Source organism: Panthera tigris, chromosome D1 (assembly GCF_018350195.1).
Source record: "Panthera tigris isolate Pti1 chromosome D1, P.tigris_Pti1_mat1.1, whole genome shotgun sequence".
Taxonomy (NCBI): domain Eukaryota; kingdom Metazoa; phylum Chordata; class Mammalia; order Carnivora; family Felidae; genus Panthera; species Panthera tigris.
Genome location: NC_056669.1, coordinates 101,644,854 through 101,661,340, shown reverse-complemented (window position 1 = coordinate 101,661,340; position 16,487 = coordinate 101,644,854). Strand labels below are relative to the sequence as shown.

General features: G+C 59.8%; 1 protein-coding gene across 1 annotated transcript; it reads right to left on the bottom strand.

Annotated features, from left to right (window-relative positions):
- Positions 1 to 999: 999 nt before the first annotated feature.
- RTN4RL2 (reticulon 4 receptor like 2) lies at positions 1,000 to 15,437 on the bottom strand. Its single transcript, XM_042958365.1, has 3 exons — positions 15,089 to 15,437; positions 8,989 to 9,470; positions 1,000 to 2,355 (listed from the first exon to the last, which is right to left on the bottom strand). The coding sequence occupies exons 1-3, from the start codon at positions 15,117 to 15,119 to the stop codon at positions 1,606 to 1,608; spliced, it is 1,263 nt and encodes a 420-aa protein (XP_042814299.1). The 5' UTR covers positions 15,120 to 15,437; the 3' UTR covers positions 1,000 to 1,605.
- Positions 15,438 to 16,487: the final 1,050 nt, after the last annotated feature.

Sequence of the window (16,487 nt, the reverse complement as noted above, 5' to 3'; positions counted from 1 at the left end):
CACCCCTCCCGTCTGAGCGCTGGCATCCGGGTCCCCTCTCTTGCCACTCCCACCCCCCAAGGTAGCTTCTTAATCCTAAATGAAAACCATCCACCTTCTCCCCCGGTCGCTCTGGTGAGACTCACTCCTAGGCTCCATCCCAAGTCCTTCTTAGTCAAGCTTTTTCCTTTCCCTCAGTCTCCCCTTCACACACTGGAAAGATGAAGCTTCTGGTCATACCTCAAGCCAGCAGGACACCCCAACTTGGGACTCTTGTCCCTCTGGTCACCCTAGGACCTCAGTCTCTCTTCTAACCTGCTTGCAGGACTGCTTCTCTGACCTGGTCCATCCCACCTTGCAGGAGCCAAGGGAAAGAGAACATTGATCTGTAGGGTTAGGCTGTACACTGCACAAAGGCACTCAGCCAACGGGGCCAGTGTGAGCTGAAATTCAGCCTTAGGCTCCGCTTGCTAAGGTGTTTGCTGTGCTGTGGGGCTGGGTTCCCCTGAGGAAGAGGTGCCTTTTTCAGATTTGCCCAAAGCCATGTTTGGGCTGGCTGTGACCGTGGATGTCTGTTATTTCTCCTTGCAGGGTGAGGTGAGAAATGCTCTTCCCTCCTGAAGGAACAGGGCCTGCGAGGGAGCTGTTAACCAGGCTGCAGGCCTTCCCCAGGGTTAGCTCCTCAGGGGCCAGACAACCCAGGGTGGGCTGCAGCTGCCTCTCTGGGACAGATGGGGAGGTGAGGTGATGTCAGCCCCTACTCTCGGCTGTCAGATTTCACCTGGCCTGCCTGGGGCTCCGCAAACACCCCTCTTCCTCAGTCTTGAGCTTCTCATCGTCGGGGAGCAGCATACACACGGGCTCCAGCCAGCGAGAAGCGCTTTGATGGCATGGGATGGATCTCCTCTCTCTCTAACCCTCCTGGCCCTGAAATCCCGATGGTTCTAAGCCCTCTTCCCTCTTTTGAGGTCCTGAGCCAACAAATCTTACAGAAGAAGGTAAAATAATAGAATTTTTTAATAAATTTTTTTTTTCCCCAAACTACTTATGTTGATCTTCACCACACGGGGGCCACGGTGGAGAGGAAAGTTCTCTCCGGGCACCCTAAAAAATGTCCCGGGTAGACTTAGGAGAAAAGTATTCCTCCGGTGTCGGGAGGTTGAGGGGGGCTAGGATAAGCAGGGGCCTCAGGTTAGCCTGGCCCCAAGTGAGGCATCCCTCCAAAGGGCTCCTGGGTGGGGCTCCCTTCCCGGGAGCTTCCGAAGGCTCTGCTGGTGGAAGATGCTCTGCGGACGAAAGCCCCTCTCGTCCACGGTGGGCACTGGGAGAAGGGGACAGCGGCTGCCTGGGGTGTCCCACCCCAGCCTTGGGGTGGGAAAGAGTTAATGGCCGGAGTTGGGGAGAACAGGGCTGAGCCACCAGACGCGTCCAGACTTCCGGGGGCTGCCCTGAGCCAACAGCCCAGGAGGCAGGGAGAGGCCTGGCCAGGCCGGGTCCCCTGGGAAGAGAGGAGAGGGGAGGGGACAGGAAGGCAGCAAGGCCGGGGCGGGGACAGGGCCCGGCCGGCCTCAGCCGGGCGGGGCTGGGCGGGGGGTGACGATGGCCTCTTCAGTCTCAGCACCGCAGTCAGAGGTGGTGGGGCGCCAGGAGCAGGAGGCAAAGCAGAGGGGTGGGCAGCCCGGCCGAGAGCGCGGGGCCGCGGGAGTCCGGGGGCGCCTGGCAGGCAGCGCCCGGGCACGTCTGCTCCCCCCGCTGGTCCTCGCCCCCGTAGCCCCCCCAGTAGTCGTCCTCCGTGGGCGCGTCCCCGCCCTGGCGCCCCCGCGGGTCTTCGGCGGGCAGGTCTCGGTAGAGGGTGGAGGGGTCGGCGGGGGGCGCCCCGGCCTCGGCCACCCCGTACAGGTGGTTGGACGAGCTGTTGCCGCGGGCGCGGCTGCCGGGCCGCGTGGGCGCGGCGGGCGGGCAGGCCTGGAAGTCGGCGTCGCGGAGGGCGCGCAGGTCGCGGCCCTGGCGCTCCGGGGGGGTGGCGCAGGTCACGTCGGAGCTGGACACGCGCGCGCGCTGGAACCAGGCCCAGAGCGGCCGCGCGCGGCAGTCGCACGCCCAGGGGTTGGCGTTGAGCCGCAGGAACTCGAGCGCGGGCAGGTCGGCGAGCGCCTCGCCGGGCAGCGAGGCCAGGCTGTTGTTGAACAGGTAGAGGATGGTGAGGCGGCTGAGGCCGCGGAAGGCCGCGCGGTGCACGCCCTGCAGCCGGTTCCCGTGCAGCAGCAGCCGGTCCAGGCTGCCCAGGCCGCGGAACACGTGCTCCGTGAGCAGCCGCAGGCGGTTCCCGTGCAGGAAGAGGTGGCTCAGGTTGGCCAGGTCCGCGAACAGGTCATCCTGGGGGGGGGACGGGGAGGAGGGAGAGAAGAGAGCGGTCCTTAGAGGCGGGTGGAGAGGAGGGAGGGGAGGGGGAGCGCTGCGGTAGACCGGAGAGGGTTTGACCTTTTGATTCGGAGTCCTGGGTTTGAATCCTGCCTCCCCTCACCCGCGGAGAGGGTAAGGTGGGGGAACGCGATACGGTTGAGGGCAGTGGTTCTTAGACCGCTAGTGCTTTGAATCTCCTGCAGGGGCCTGCGTGCTGCCCCCTGGGTTCCTGATTCAGCAGGTCTGGGGTGCGGCCTGAGGCTCTGTTCCCGGGTGGTGCTGATGCTGCTGGTCCGAGGACCACACTTGGAGGAGGAGAACCCCGGGTTTGCTTAAGTATGCAGACCGGGCAGCCAGACTGCCTGACTTCAAGCCCTGGATCCAGCAGTCCTGACTGTGCCACTTGGGGCGAGTCTCAGGATCTCTGACTCAGTTTCTTCACCTGTGAGATGTGGAGATTAGATAAGCAACATACACTCAGTTCCTTAGAACAGGATTTCCACAGGGGTAGGCATTCTGTGGGTTGGCCAAGATTGCTGATTTGGCCGTGCCAGTAATCTCTCTAAGCCTGTTTCCGCATCTATAAAATGGGGATGAGTGTACCTCCTCCCGGGTTTGTTCTGAGGATTAAAGAAGACGATCCACACAAAGAGCAGATGGGTGAAGTGCTGGGCACAGTGCCTGGCACATTGGGATTCGGTCCAGTGAAGCCCACAGGCTCTGGAGTGACAGCCCAGGGCTTCGGATCCAGCTTGCCCTCTTTCCAGCTGCGTTACATCGGGCACGTTCTTTAGCCTCATCTAGCCTCAGTTTCCTCAGCATGTATAACCCAGAGAACAACCTGAGGGTTAGGTGAGATCATGCTGGAAGGATACAGTACCCGCTGGGCACACAGACCACCACCAATAAACGGTGGTTATTACGACAGTAGGGTCTCAGTTACAATTAGGTCCATCCCTTTTCCTCTAACAGAGAGGAGCTTCCTGGGGCTCAAAAATTCTGCTATTCTACTTGGCTGGGAAATTAATGGCACCAAGCGTCAGCCCCCCTCCCCCCACCCCCGGAGGCAGCAGGGAAGGGGAAGGAAACCTGCTGTCTGATGCCCTGCATCACTGGTCCCCTTAGAGGGGCTGCCCCGCCTGCCTGCCTGGGGCTGGGGGGTGGGGGGGTCCCAGAATCAGGCCAAGTTAGTGCTGGAAGGATCTTGAGCTCTGATTTAGAATTAATGGGGGTGAGGGAATAGGTCTAGGTATGCTGCACAGGGGAGGGTGGGTAGGAGGCAGGGGGGTGGATTCTGCATTTTATCCAGCTCACCAGCTTGGTGATGGCCAGCCAGACTTGGGAGTCAGTGCTTTGGGGTCCACCGGCCCAGCCACTCTTTATGGAGGAAAGCACAAAGACCCAGAGAGATGAAGGGCCCAGGACCCCAGCACTGAGATCCACCCCTCTGTGCGGGACATCGCTGTGGTCAGCAGGCCCAGGAAGTCTAGTTCCCAGCGATAAGAGCATACGCTGTGCTCAAGGCAGCTCACCCCTGGGTCCTGTTTCCAGGCTGTGGTTCCCACCGGTTCCTGCCAGGGGGGATGATCCCGCCCATCCCACTCAGGAGCCTGGTCGCTGGCTCTCAGGTGGGGGGAGGGCGTTGACTCCTAGCCCACACCCACAGCCTCCACCTTCCTGAGCTCCCGCATTTGCTCGCCCCCTCCCATCTGCCTTCCGCCCTCTCTGCTACAGGAACTGAGCCTGCCAAGAACCCTCCTCTTGGCCACATTGAGATCCGTCCCCTCAACCTTCTTGGCTGTCTCTGACACCAGCGTTCTCTGCCCCCTGCTGCCACCACCCCGTGTGTCCAGCTCAGGTCTCCAGTGGGCTCTCTGCACAGCCGTGGCGTCAGCCTGTCCCAGTCTGGCCTTCCTTGTCCTTGTCTTCCTGGCCCCCCCCGCCAGGGAGTGGGCTCTGAAACCCTTCCACTGAGACACCTAGTTAGGGTTTCTGGTTTTTTTATGGAGTGTTAGCAATAGTGGGCCCCACCCAGAGATCCCTGGTCAGGATCAGTATGGGGCGGGAGTAGAAGCAGAGGTAATCGGCACTTTGGGGACTTCCAGAGGTCAGGAAGGGAGCACCAGAGATTCAGACAACCCAGAAATTCAGGCGCCTTTGACCCACAGTCCCAACTTGGGGGCTACAGAATGCCTTAATTCCCACCTCTTCTCCTTGCCCCCTTTTCCCTCTTGTAAAAGTCCTGGCCTTCCCCTTGCTGAGCCTCCGTCTGGGGGTCCACACCCCTCCCCTCATCCAAGCTGTTGCCAAATCCCACAGCCACTTCCTGGGCTGCAGCTCTCAAGTCCCGGCCTTCCTCTCTCCCTGTTCAGACGTTCTCTGTGCATTAATAAGCTCTTGACTTTCACAGCCCTCACCCTCACCACCCCCCCCACCCCCCCACATCACCCCCTCCCTCAGGGCTGACAGCGGTTGCTAAAGTCATCCACATCCATCTCGGAAAACCACATTTCCCTCACCTCCCCCCAGGTCAGTTCACAGCTCCCTGCATCCATTTGGAATCGCAAGGCAGCATCCCTGCCCTGCCCCCCCACCCCTCCCCCACAGCATCCTGCTCTTCACTTTGCCTTCCACCCTCCCAGCTCCAGTCTCTGGCGTGCTAGCCGCTGGGCTGTGTGACCTTGGGCAGCTCCGCGAACCTCTCTGGGCCTCAGGTGTTTTCATCTGTGAAACAAGGGACTGGAGATGGTTGATCATTAAGATCCAACCTCATCTGATATTTATGAGTAAGTGAGTCCTGGAATGTACCTCATTCATTCAACAAAACTGTATTGAGTGTCTACTCTGTGCCAGGCACCCCCACTCACAATGCTCACCAGTCTGTGCCAGGTGTCACCGTCATCGTCTGCGTCAGCATCGTCAGGCAGCTGACTTGCTGAGCTCTCACCGTGTGCCAAGCTCTGTGCTGCCCAGTCCCATGTAGCAACTCCATCATCGCGACCCCACGAGGCCGATAACATTATTATGTCCCTTCCAGAGAACAGGAGAGTGGGGCTCCCCGAAGGCAAGCCACTTGGCTAGGGTCCACCAGCCGTGTATGGTGGAATGTGGATGTGGACTCTGGGGTCAGGCGGACGGGGGCCAATGCTAGGCTACGCTCCTCAGCAGTTGGGTGACCTTGGACTGGTGCCTGAGCTTTGCTGAGGGTCAGCGTCCTCAGCTGCTAAATGGGGGGAATGACGCTTACCCTGAGCCGCCCCTCGTGCGGAGCCTTTTGCAAGCAGCATGTGCTTCCGCCCCCACAACAAACCTCTGAGGCGCAGGTCATGTTCTCCACCTTACAGATGGGCCCGGTGAGGCTCAGAGTGGTTAAGTAACTTGCCCAGAGCCACACAGCAAATCAGAAGCGGACCTGGGATTCCAATTCGGATCTGCCAGAGTGCAGAGACTGCCCTTGCGTACCGTGCAGGCTGTAACGATTAAAGGAGAGACCTGGTGTCTCTATCATCTGGTTCTCCTCAAGTAGGACGTCAGCTCCAGGAGAGCAGGGACACTGTTTCTGTTCACCGCCAGAATCCCTCGCATATGGCAGGTGCTCTGTAAATATCCAGTGATGAGCGAACCCCCCCTGGTGCAGTGCCTGGCCTACAACAGACGGTCCATGAGAAACTCCACCCCATCCCACCTCCACCTTCCTCTTCCTGAAAAGCTGTGGCCCTCTCACCGCCTCCGAAGCTCCCCTCTCTGGGCAGGCGCCATCTTGGGTCACACCTGCACTCTGTGGATCTCACCCCAGCCCGCGTGTCTCCTCACCTGCCTATGGCATCTCCCAGGCAGAGGCTGGCTCTTTCTCCTCTATGAAGGGCCAGGTGCGAAGACACTTCCTTCCCATGATCCCCAGGACCGTTCACACCAAGGGGTGCCTGACTCACATGTCCCGTTTCAGGGGACCCCCTGCCCTCACCGTGTCCACTCAAGGCCCCCTTTGCCTAGGCCTTTCCTGACCCCAGGCTCTGGCTGCCATTCCTGGCCTGAGGGTCGATGGAGGGTCATGTCATCATGACATGATTTATTCTGCACTGAACTATGTGCTTTATATACACAAATGCATTTGCTTTTTACAGCCGTTCTTTGTGCCAGGTATTACTTTTATCCGCCCCCCCCCCTTTTAAAGATGAGGAAACTGAGGTTCAGAGTGGGGGGGGAACCTTGCCTAAAGTTCAGTAAGTCGGAAAATAGAGCAGGGGGATTCCAACTCGGGCCCTCGGGCCCCAAAGTCGTCATTCTGAACCAACTGATCTATATTGCTAAGGAGGTCAGGGGCTCCGTAGGAGTAGTTGTTGAACTACTGGCTGTAATAGGATAATGATGGTAACACACGCATTGAGTGTGGCTCGGGGCTAAGTGTTCCACCTTACAAAATGTCCCAGATAAATGTTAAGTACCATCACGATTGCCATTTTAGAGATGAGGAAATGGAAGGCCGGGAGGTTGAGTAATTTGTCCTAAGTCCTACGGGAGCCAGGATTTGAACCTCGGTTTAGCAGACTCCAAGGCATGTGCTCTCAAAGGGGAGCCCACACTGCTGTACTTCCTGTGCCCGGACAGAGCCCGGTGGAGAAGTCTGAGTGGACGCAGGCTCAGATGCCACCCGCCCTTCCTGGTTGAGTGGCCTCGGGAGCTTCTATCCCGTGTCCCTATTGCCAGGTTCCCGTGAGGCTCAGCGAGATGGTGGGACACGCTAGCCCCCTGTCACGTGGCCTCTGTGCAGTGGTTTAAGAGACTTCGCGGGAAGAGGCCTTCTATCTACAAAGTCTTTGGGACTCTCGGCCTCCACTTCCTCATCTGTGGAGGAAACAGCCTCCAACGGGGCTACGGAAATGAGGTGAGGTGGCCGAATAGACTTCATACACCCTGAGATCCGAGGCGAATTTAGGCAGGCAGGAAAAGGGAGGGAGTATTCTGGGACCCACTCATGGCCTCAGGATAATCCAAGAGGTTGACCCAAATCTCCAGGATTGGGTCCAAGATGGGCCATTTCACCAAGACCAATGTTAAATGAGGTTTGTTTCTCTTTTTAAAATAGTGTTTTAACAAGCATTTATATAGTGCTTACCGTATGCCAAGCACTATTCTAAGTGCCTTACAAATTATTCATGCACTGAACGCTTATAAAATCCCTGGGAGATGGGGGCTGTTGCTGCCCCCGTTTTACAGATGGGCAAACTGGGGTTCAGGACGGTCAAAATTTGTCACACGCCTGTAAACGACACCAGAGTCGATGCCTGTCGATGCCTGTGCCAGACGCACAGTGTGCCCACTGAGCAGTAGTGGATGCTACTGTTATCATTATTTTTGCAGTGATAATAGCCATGACAAGATTTCCAGCATCCTCTGCATTTTTCTTCTTGTCTGTCTCCCCCCACTAGAATGCTATCTCTGAAGGCAGGGAGCTTGGTCTGTTTTGTTCCCTGCTGAGTCCTTGGCACCCAGCCCATAATGGGTGCTGGACGCAGGTTTGTTAGGGTATTGTCATTAACACTGTCCACGTCAACACTGACCTGATGTTCAAATTGGCACACTGGTGAGACCAGGCAGGCACCGACCTGGGGAGGAGCAAGAGCCTTCCAGGCTTATGTGGGGAGAGGGGAGAATTTGGATGTCCTTGCCCCCTTTCCAGCCAGAGGCTATGTAGCCAAGGGAGGAATTTCTTCCAGAGTGGTTTGGAGGGTGTGTGATTGCTTCCTGGGGAAATAGAACGGGAGGATCTGGCTGTCAAACAGTCAGCATAACAACAACAATAAACAATATTTAGATCAATGACAATAACAATAAATAGCAATTACTGTTATTCCTTCCGTTTCCAGAGCATCCATTTTCCAGCTACTTAACAGCCCTTTACCCTTTTGTTCTCCTTCTTCCCTTGCACTGGGATGCCAGGTCTGGGGGACAGGAATCCAGAAAGGGGAGGACTTGCCCTCGTCCCATTACCCAGTGAGCTGGAGAGAGGCAGAGCCTCCCATGGGGCATAATGGTAGGGGCTCTGCCCTCTTGCTGTTTCTCCCCGGGGTGTGGGAGGGTGTGGGGGCAGGTGAGAAAATCAGCCACAAAGGCCTTCGGGCTGGGTGCCCGGTGAAAGGCAGAGCCCCTCGGAGGCAGCCAAGGGGGAAAGGAGGGATCACAGAAAGAGACACACACATACACCCAGACAGACATGGGGGAGTGTGTGGGGTGGGCGTGTGAAGGGAGACAGACAGAAGAGGCAGAAGAAGACAGATGGGGGAGGCAAGTTGGTGAGAGAGGCAGAGAGGGACAGAAAAGGATAGACAGACAGACAGCCGGGCAGAGGGAGACAGATGGGGGGTTGGAGAGTTAGTGAGAGAGGCAGCAAGGGACCCAAACAGGCACAGACAGGAAGACAGAGGAGAGAAAACAAAAGAGAACCCCGCCTGGAGAGAGTGAGAGGGACACAGAAACTTAGAGAAGGGGCAGGGAAATAGAGATGCTTTGGCAGGACGGGTGTCCCCATGGGCACCTGGACGGAGCAGCCCGGGGTCCTGGGAGAGCTCTGCGCATGCGCGCGCGCCCCGGGCGGGGCCGGCTCACCTGTAGGTGGAGCAGGCTGTTCTCCTGGAGGTAGAGGTACTGCAGGCTGACCAGGCCGCGGAAGATGTTGCCGGGCAGGCTGCTGAGCTGGCAGCGGTACAGATGCAGCGACTGCAGCCGCTCCAGGCCCTGGAAGGTGTCGGGCTCCAGAGAGCGCAGGTGCCGGTTGTCGCCGAGGTCCAGCTCCTCCAGGGCCTGCAGGTGGCGGAAGGTGCCCGGGTAGATGGTGGAGAGGTTGTTGGAGAAGAGCCACAGGGTGAGCAGGCTGGGCCCGAAGGTGCCGGGCCGCAGCGTGCGGATGAGGTTGTTCTGCAGGAAGAGTCGCTGCGTGCTGGGCGGCAGGGACAGCGGCACCGAGGAGAAGTTGTTGGCCTGGCAGCTCACGGTGGGCGGGGACGAGTAGCAGGTGCAGAGCATGGGGCAGCTGGGGGCCGCTGGGGGCAGGGCCAGGAGCATCAGCAGGAGGCCGGCCGAGGCGGGACCTGTGGGGAGAGGGAGGCGGGTCTGGGTGGGCTGCGGGCCAGGGTGGGGTGCGGGGGACACCTCACCGCAGGGCTTCTCGGGGAGGGGTTCTGGGTGCATCCCTAGAGTCGCGAGAAGCCCCAGCCACCTCTGATTTTTGAGGCTCCTGGTGTGTTAAAAAATAAAGAGATGCCAAGAGGGCACTGTAGACAGCGAGGTTTAACGTTGTTTGACGAGTGGTGGTCTTTTTTCAACTGGTTCCACTGTGGTAGGTTTGGCCATGTGGACTGCCAGGGCTCCCTCCCTCCGCCCCGCCTCGGTGTGGTGCGCCTGATGGTTCTTTGCTGCCAGGGGCAGTCCTATATGATGTCCTATTTCGGGTATTCCTCTACCCGCTAGATGCCAGTCACACCTGCCCCCTGGTTATGATAACCAAAATGTCTCCAGACATTGCCAGATGTCCCTTGGGGAGTGAGTCGCCCCCATTTGAGATCGGCTGGAACTAAATTGAGAGCCTTGGTGAATCTAAGGCCCGTGCATGGTGGCCCTCTCTGGCTGACCTGGGGTCTGGCCCTGCAGAATCCACTGCTGCCTGCAGCCCCCTCCCTCACCTGCTGGCAGCTTTCACCTTTCACCTTGGAAGAACCAGGGCCTCTCCAAGCTGGAAAGGCCCTTAGGGACCAGGGGCAAGTGCGTTTCTATCTGAGGCCAGCGGCCGCCTGCAACAGAATCAGCCGGGTGGTCCTGGAAAGATTGCAGAATCGGAATTCCTGGGGGGCAGCCTGGGAATCTGCATTTTTATACCACACGCTGTTCTCATTCGAAGTCACTTAAAGATGCATATACGTATATATATTTTCAAGCAACTTGAATACTGGAAATAGCTCAGCCTTCTTATGATACGGATGGAGAAGCAGGCCTAAGGGCCTGGGGCTAAAGAGCCGAGTCTAGGCCCCCTGTATCCCTGTGCAGGACCCCCTCGTCCATCCCTGTCCCCTGGTCTTCTTGCCTTCCCTGCAGCTCGTAAGCTTGTGGACTGGACCTAGCTTGACCTCTGCCCTTTACCATGACTTCCAGATGACTCCTGGGATTTTCTGCTGGCATGTTGGCCTGGGGTGAAGGGGAGCCTCCACCCCACAACCCGGACACTGATTCCCTGGGCACACATAGACTGAGAGCCTTCTGCTTCAAGCAATGTATTAGGCCCATGAAGGCCGAGGGGAGGAAGATGGGTGCTTGGACCCAGGACCCGAGGTTTTCTGGGCTTTCTGGGCTTCAGAGACTCCAGGGGAGAGACCCAGGGTCTGTGACTTTAAATGGTGCCTTGTGCTCTGGAGGTTGCCGTGTGGCGTGTTTGTGTTTGTGTGTGTGTGTGTGTGTGTGTGTGTGTGTGTGATGGTAGGCAAGGGGTGTGGCATGGGTATCGTGGACCCCCTGCCACGCCTCCTCGCCTGGGGGGACACACGGGGGCGGGGGCGGGGGAGGGAGACCCCATGCCTGATGTGTGCGGTGTTCCTGTTCCCCCACCTCGGGCGCCACCCCAACTCTGACCGGGCCCCTCCTGGCGCTGTGCGGTGCGAGCGTGCGAGCGTGTGCCGGCTGCACTCCGCGTGTGTGTGAGTGCGGCCCCGTGCGTGTGTAGGCTGGGTGTGATGTAATACTCAGTGACACAGCGGCTGCTGTTCCGTTCCTTCACACCACCTCCGCGTTTCTCGGCCCTTCTCACCCCTCCCCCGTGCGGCGTTTCACGATTACTTTCTCCTCCTGAGTTTTTCAGAGCCACGTGGGGTGGAGGGGCGTGTCTCTCACCCCTCATCTGAACCAGGCGGGGGGGGGGGGGGGGGGGGGGGGGGGGGTGGAGCGCAGCAGGGAACCCTGGGTGGGTTTCACGAGGACTGAGGTTTGGGGCTAAGAACAGGAGATCTCAGAGCTGGAAAGGTCCTCCAGGCTCATCGGGTTCAAGTTCTTATTCTATGGAGGGCACATTGGGGCTCAGAGAGGGCAAGGAACTTGCCCAAGGTCACACAGCAAAGTGGTTGATGGGGCAGGGACCAAAAAGGAGTCTCCTGATGCCTGGCCAGGACACTTCTCTTCTTAGCAGTCCCCCTCTGAGCTTGCTTCCCCAAGGACTTGACGCCAGGGGAAGTCAAATCCTTTTTCTGATCCTTAATCCCACCCCTTATCCACAAGCTCACAAGAGAGTGTGAGCTCTGAAGGCCACAGCCCTCCAGAGGATTAGGGAGCTCTTCCCTCAGCCTCCAGGGCTGCCCGGTACCCCAGGAGAGACAGGGGAAGGATGTGCAATCCCACTGCTCTCCAGAGTCAGGGGCCACTCACTGGCCCCAGGGTCTCCTCCAGCCTAGAGGCCAAGGGTGCCGGGGCTGACTCACAACTCCCTGGCCCCCTGCTTGCCCACATCAGGGGGCTCCTCTCTTCTTTCCCCACGCCCCCTCCACCTGCCCCTGTATCCGCCCCTCCATCACGGCCCACTGCCCCAAGTTGGAGCTGGTGTTCCCTGCAGGGTCTTTGAGGAGGGGCCCTGAGCAGGGGGCCCCTCTGTGACAGCTGCTGCGTAACAGTGACTCTGTTACCATTTCTGGCCCTCTCTGCCGTGCAAAGCAGCTGTAACCCAAGGAGCCTCATCCATAATTCAGGCTGCGGCTCTCACTGGAGGCAAGGAGGAGGGGAAGGTGGGGGGCGCTGGGTTTCTCTGCCCCCCACCCCCGGCCCTTGCTGGAGCGCTCCTGGGCAGAGGCAGTGGGAGCTGGCGGGCCGCACCTCTCTCCCTCCTCCGCCCTCGGTCTGTGCCCGTGGTGTGAGCCCTTTTTCTTCTCGCCACACGGTCCCTTCCCCACCCCCTGCTTCCCACGGCTCCTCACCATTACTCCTTCCCTCCAGGCCTTGTCTCCTTTCCCTCCCTGAGGACCACATGTCTGCTCCCAGCTCCCATTTTGTGACTCCCTAGCAAAGGCCAGGGCAAGATACAGAGCGTCGGAGCTGGAAGGGGGAGTGGGTACGTCAGTGGCCAAAACGCTTATTTCACAGGCAGTGCCACTGAGGGCCAGAAAGGGGAAGGGTCAGTTTCTGAGTGAGCAGCTCAGGCCTCCTGACATGAATGTCTGACAGTCTGCCTTCAATATCTTTCTTGAAGCCTTCAGTTCACTGAAGCCCTCACTACTTATAAGGGACGGAGGAAAGCTGGTGGTGACAGCCTCCCCCACCCTCTTGGCTCACCCCGTCCTCTCTCTTTCCTCCTCTTCCTTTTTTCTAAAGTCAGCAGGTGATGGCTAGAGCCGCAGGGGAGCGCAGAGCAGGGGTGGGCAGAAGCCATCTGTCATTAAGCACCTACTGTGCTCCAGGCACGGTATTTCTACGTAGAGAAATAGTGTCTTTACGCATAGAGTATAATGTAACATAACCCCGTGAGGTCAATATTTTTGCCCCCAATTTTCAGGCGAGGGGAGGGAGGCTCAGGCACAGAAAATGAGTTGCCCCAGGTTCTGCAGCTGGAGACCCCATATCATCCACAGAACCCACACCTGAGTGTGACAGTCACTGCCCTTAAGGTAAAGGGAGACAGAAACTGCACCCAGGTGCACGGGGCTGGGCCAGCCATGATGCCCTTCCGGGTGAGAGCAAAGAAGGGACCCAGGCTCTCTGCAGATTTCCTCTTCTGGGCTCCAGCTTGTGGCCACTTTAAGGGACGGCCCATTTTGGAGTCAAAAAGGAATGACTAGTGTCCAGGAGATAGGGCGAGGATTGACCTGCCCGGGGAGCGGAGAGAGGCCAGTACATGGTATCGATCCCGGAAGGCTGAGGGGCCCGGAGCCAAAACGTATCCATTCACCGAGAGACCATTGTCAAGGACTCTGGGCTATCACCCTGGAGTACCAAGGCTCAGAAACAAGGTTCTCACCCCAAGAGCCACCTTTTAGTCCCGAGGCTCCGGTGAGAGAAGGAGCTTGAGGAGGAGGAGGTGGATGGACTCTGGGTTGGGGGGCAGATGCCAGGGTGCTAACCCAGCGGGCAGAGTGGCCCCGGGAAAAGATGCCCCCTGGAAGGGGCATCCAGGGCTCTGGCTCTGCGGGAAGGGCACAGGGTCCCAGATGAACAACAAACGGTGCCAGACCCAGAAGGCTGGGAAAGGGCTGCGGCCTGGCAGGCAGATGCTGAGGGGGGTAGGGGCTGAGGAGGTGGGGGCGCAGAGAAGGATGGAGGTGGCAGTGATGCCTGTGACGCAGGGGCCTGGGGAAGCACCGATGCGGGTGACAGAGGGTTAGAGCTGCTGCAAACAGCTTCTCACTCTGCCAGAATGTGACACCCCAAAATAAGCAGCCGCCAGGGTGGCGGCGGCAGGATCCGACGGCAGGGCCCAGAGATATAAATGGCAGCACGCAGCCAGCCAAGGTGCCCACCTTTGGAGGCTGCCACCCCACTCGAGTGTCCTCACCCTTGCCCCCTCACAGCCGCCCCCAAGGCCCTGAGCTCAGAGCTCCCCGGGCTGGCCCACCGACCACTGCCTGGGAGAAGGGACGGGCCAGGCGGGCGCTTTGGGAATGGAGGGCTTCCCACGTGGAAGTGGTTACCAGAAGCCTCTTTGTCTCATCCCTAGGCAGCCCCCTCTGGCACCTCTCTCCCTTCTAGTCCCCTTCCTCCTCTTCCTTCCCTCCTTCCTTCCCAGCCCCAGCCCCAGGCCCAGCCCCTCTCCCATTTATGATTCGCTGTCCGTGATCCTGGTGTTCATCCTGGATCCTCTTCCCGGCTCCTGACACCCCATCTCCATCCACCACCTCTTTCTGGTTTCTAGGTTCCCCGTCTTCCCACTCCCCTTTCCTTCCTGGTCCCTAGGGTCCCAGCCTACCTCCCTCTTTCCCATTACGCATCCTCCTTTCCCGATTCTGGGTCCCATTCCCTCGCTTTCTCTCCATCTCTCTCCCAACCTGGTCTCCCCTTTCCTTCTCTCTTCCTCGGGCCTCACCTGGGTCCCACTTCCCTCCAGGTTTTTCCCGTCTAACCTTTATTCCTCCTCCTCTCTCTCCGTCTCTCCCCTAAACCACTTTCTCCATCACCGACTGCCTCTTGCTCTCCCCCTCTCTCTGACCCCTTCCCCACCCCACCCCCAATCTCCGGTCCACACCCTAGTTTGTCACTCAGTCCGTGAAGCTACCCCCCCACCCCGCCTTCTAGCGCCCTCCATCTGTCTTACCAGGCAGGGCCTTTTGGGTTTCCCTCCGAGCCTCCCATCCTCCCAGACAGCCCCCTACCCACACCCCCAGTCTTCCCAGGTGACTGGAAAGTGCTGAGGCACGGGGCACGAGGAGTTGCTGAGTCGGCGCTTCCCCAGCCGGCCAGAGTCCTCAGCGTCCCCCGGAGCAGGTGGAGCCCGGGCCGGGTCCGCCTGCCCCTGCGTCCCCCCTCGGTCACGAGCTACCCGCACCTCCCAGCAGGCTCGAGCCGGGTGAGCTCCTCCAGCCGGCCACCCTGGGCGCGGGGGCGGGGCCCCCAGCTAAGCTCTCCCCCCCATCCCCAGGCTCCTTCCCACCCCCACGACTGCCCCACCCTCACGCCCGGGGGGGAGGGGGCACCCGGCTCCCCTCCCCGGGTTGCCCTCCGCCGGCCGGCGGGCTGAGGTCCCTACCTTGCAGCAGGCGCCCGAGCCCGGGCAGCATCTTGTCTCGACGCTCGGGGGAGGGGGCGGCGGGGGGAGGGCGCTCCCACTCGCTCCCTGAGCCCGCCGGACGGACGGCGGGGACTCCGCGGGGCTCCGGGAGGGCCCGGGAGTCCCGGGCTGTGTGGCCGGGCCGCGAGGCTCTACCCTGCGCCCCCCGGGTTGCGGGCCTCGGGAGGAGCCATCGGCCCCGACGGGACGGGGCGGGGCGCGACGGGGCTGGGAGGGCTGGAGCTGGCCGTCGACGCCCGGCGCCAGCGCCCCCCAGCAGCGCGAGCGGCGCGCGAGTCCGTCAGTCCGTCGGTCCGTGCGCCCCGGCTGCTCGCCGAGGGAGAGTGGGGACAGCGAGGATGCACTTCCCAACCACCCCCACTCCTTCCCGCACTCGCTGGCTCCTCCCTCGCTTCCTAGCCAGCCGACTTAACCCTCTCCTGGCCACTAGGAGGCGGGCGCGGCTCTCCAGCCCCTTCCATCCCGACCCCCTCCCCCCCTGGGGGAACCCGGAGGACGGTGTTCGATCGCCTTCGCGAAGCCTTGCTTCGAGAGAAATCCTTTCCTGGGGGAGGGGGGCGGCGGCGGTGCAGTAGTGTGAGGGAACCCTGTGGACTTGTCCAGTCCCCCCTCCCAACTTTCCCGGAGGAGATGGGCTCCTGGGTCACCTCTCCTTCTTGCCGCGTCCCCAGCGCCAAAGTCCAGGCCTCCACATTTCTCTTTCCTGGGAGAGCTCCTAGATTCCACTTTCCCTTCCGTTCGCAGACCCCAGGCCCGGAGTGCGTGCGACTAGAAGAATAGCATATGCAAGAGTTTGCGTGTGCAAGATGGAGTGTATATGAGCGTGCACGCGCGCACAAGGACACTTGTGAAGGTGTGACTCTGGAGTGTTTGCGCGCGACCTTCTGAACGGGCCCGGGGAAGAGGGGGGCACGTGAGTGTGCGGATGGGTGAGCCGCAGAGTGCCCACCAGCGTGCGGGGCTGCACTGGTGGGAAACATGAGGAGTGCTAGAGTTTGGCGCCAGTGAACTTGGGATGGCTGGCAGGGGGATAGGGCCTGGGTGTGTGTGCCCTTAATGCGTTTGCGAGGGGGTGCAAGTTTGGGTGCGCGTGCGAGTGTGTGCATTTTTAAGTGTGAGTGTGATGTGACCTAAAGGGAATATCTCATCTCCTGCGTGGGGAAGAGACCACTGATTTTACACGAGCTGCTTCTTCCTCTAAAAGAGGGTTGCGTTCTGATCCCGACGGAGCCCCTCGCGCCTCGTGTGGCCGCGTTCGAGGCTATACCATCCGATCCGTGACCTAAGCGTCTCCTTACAAAGACAGCGAGGACAATGACCCCGGCCGCAACCCCGCCCCGGGCGCCCAGCACCCGGC

What these genes read in the sequence shown, in the direction of transcription:
- RTN4RL2 (XM_042958365.1), bottom strand. Translation starts at nt 15,119, where the DNA reads ATGCTGCCCGGGCTCGGGCGCCTGCTGCAAG. An exon ending in GCTCGGGCGCCTGCTGCAAG is followed by an intron (nt 9,471 to 15,088) that starts GTAGGGACCTCA and finishes CTCTCCCCACAG; the next exon opens with GTCCCGCCTCGGCCGGCCTC. An exon ending in ACAGCCTGCTCCACCTACAG is followed by an intron (nt 2,356 to 8,988) that starts GTGAGCCGGCCC and finishes TCCCCCCCCCAG; the next exon opens with GATGACCTGTTCGCGGACCT.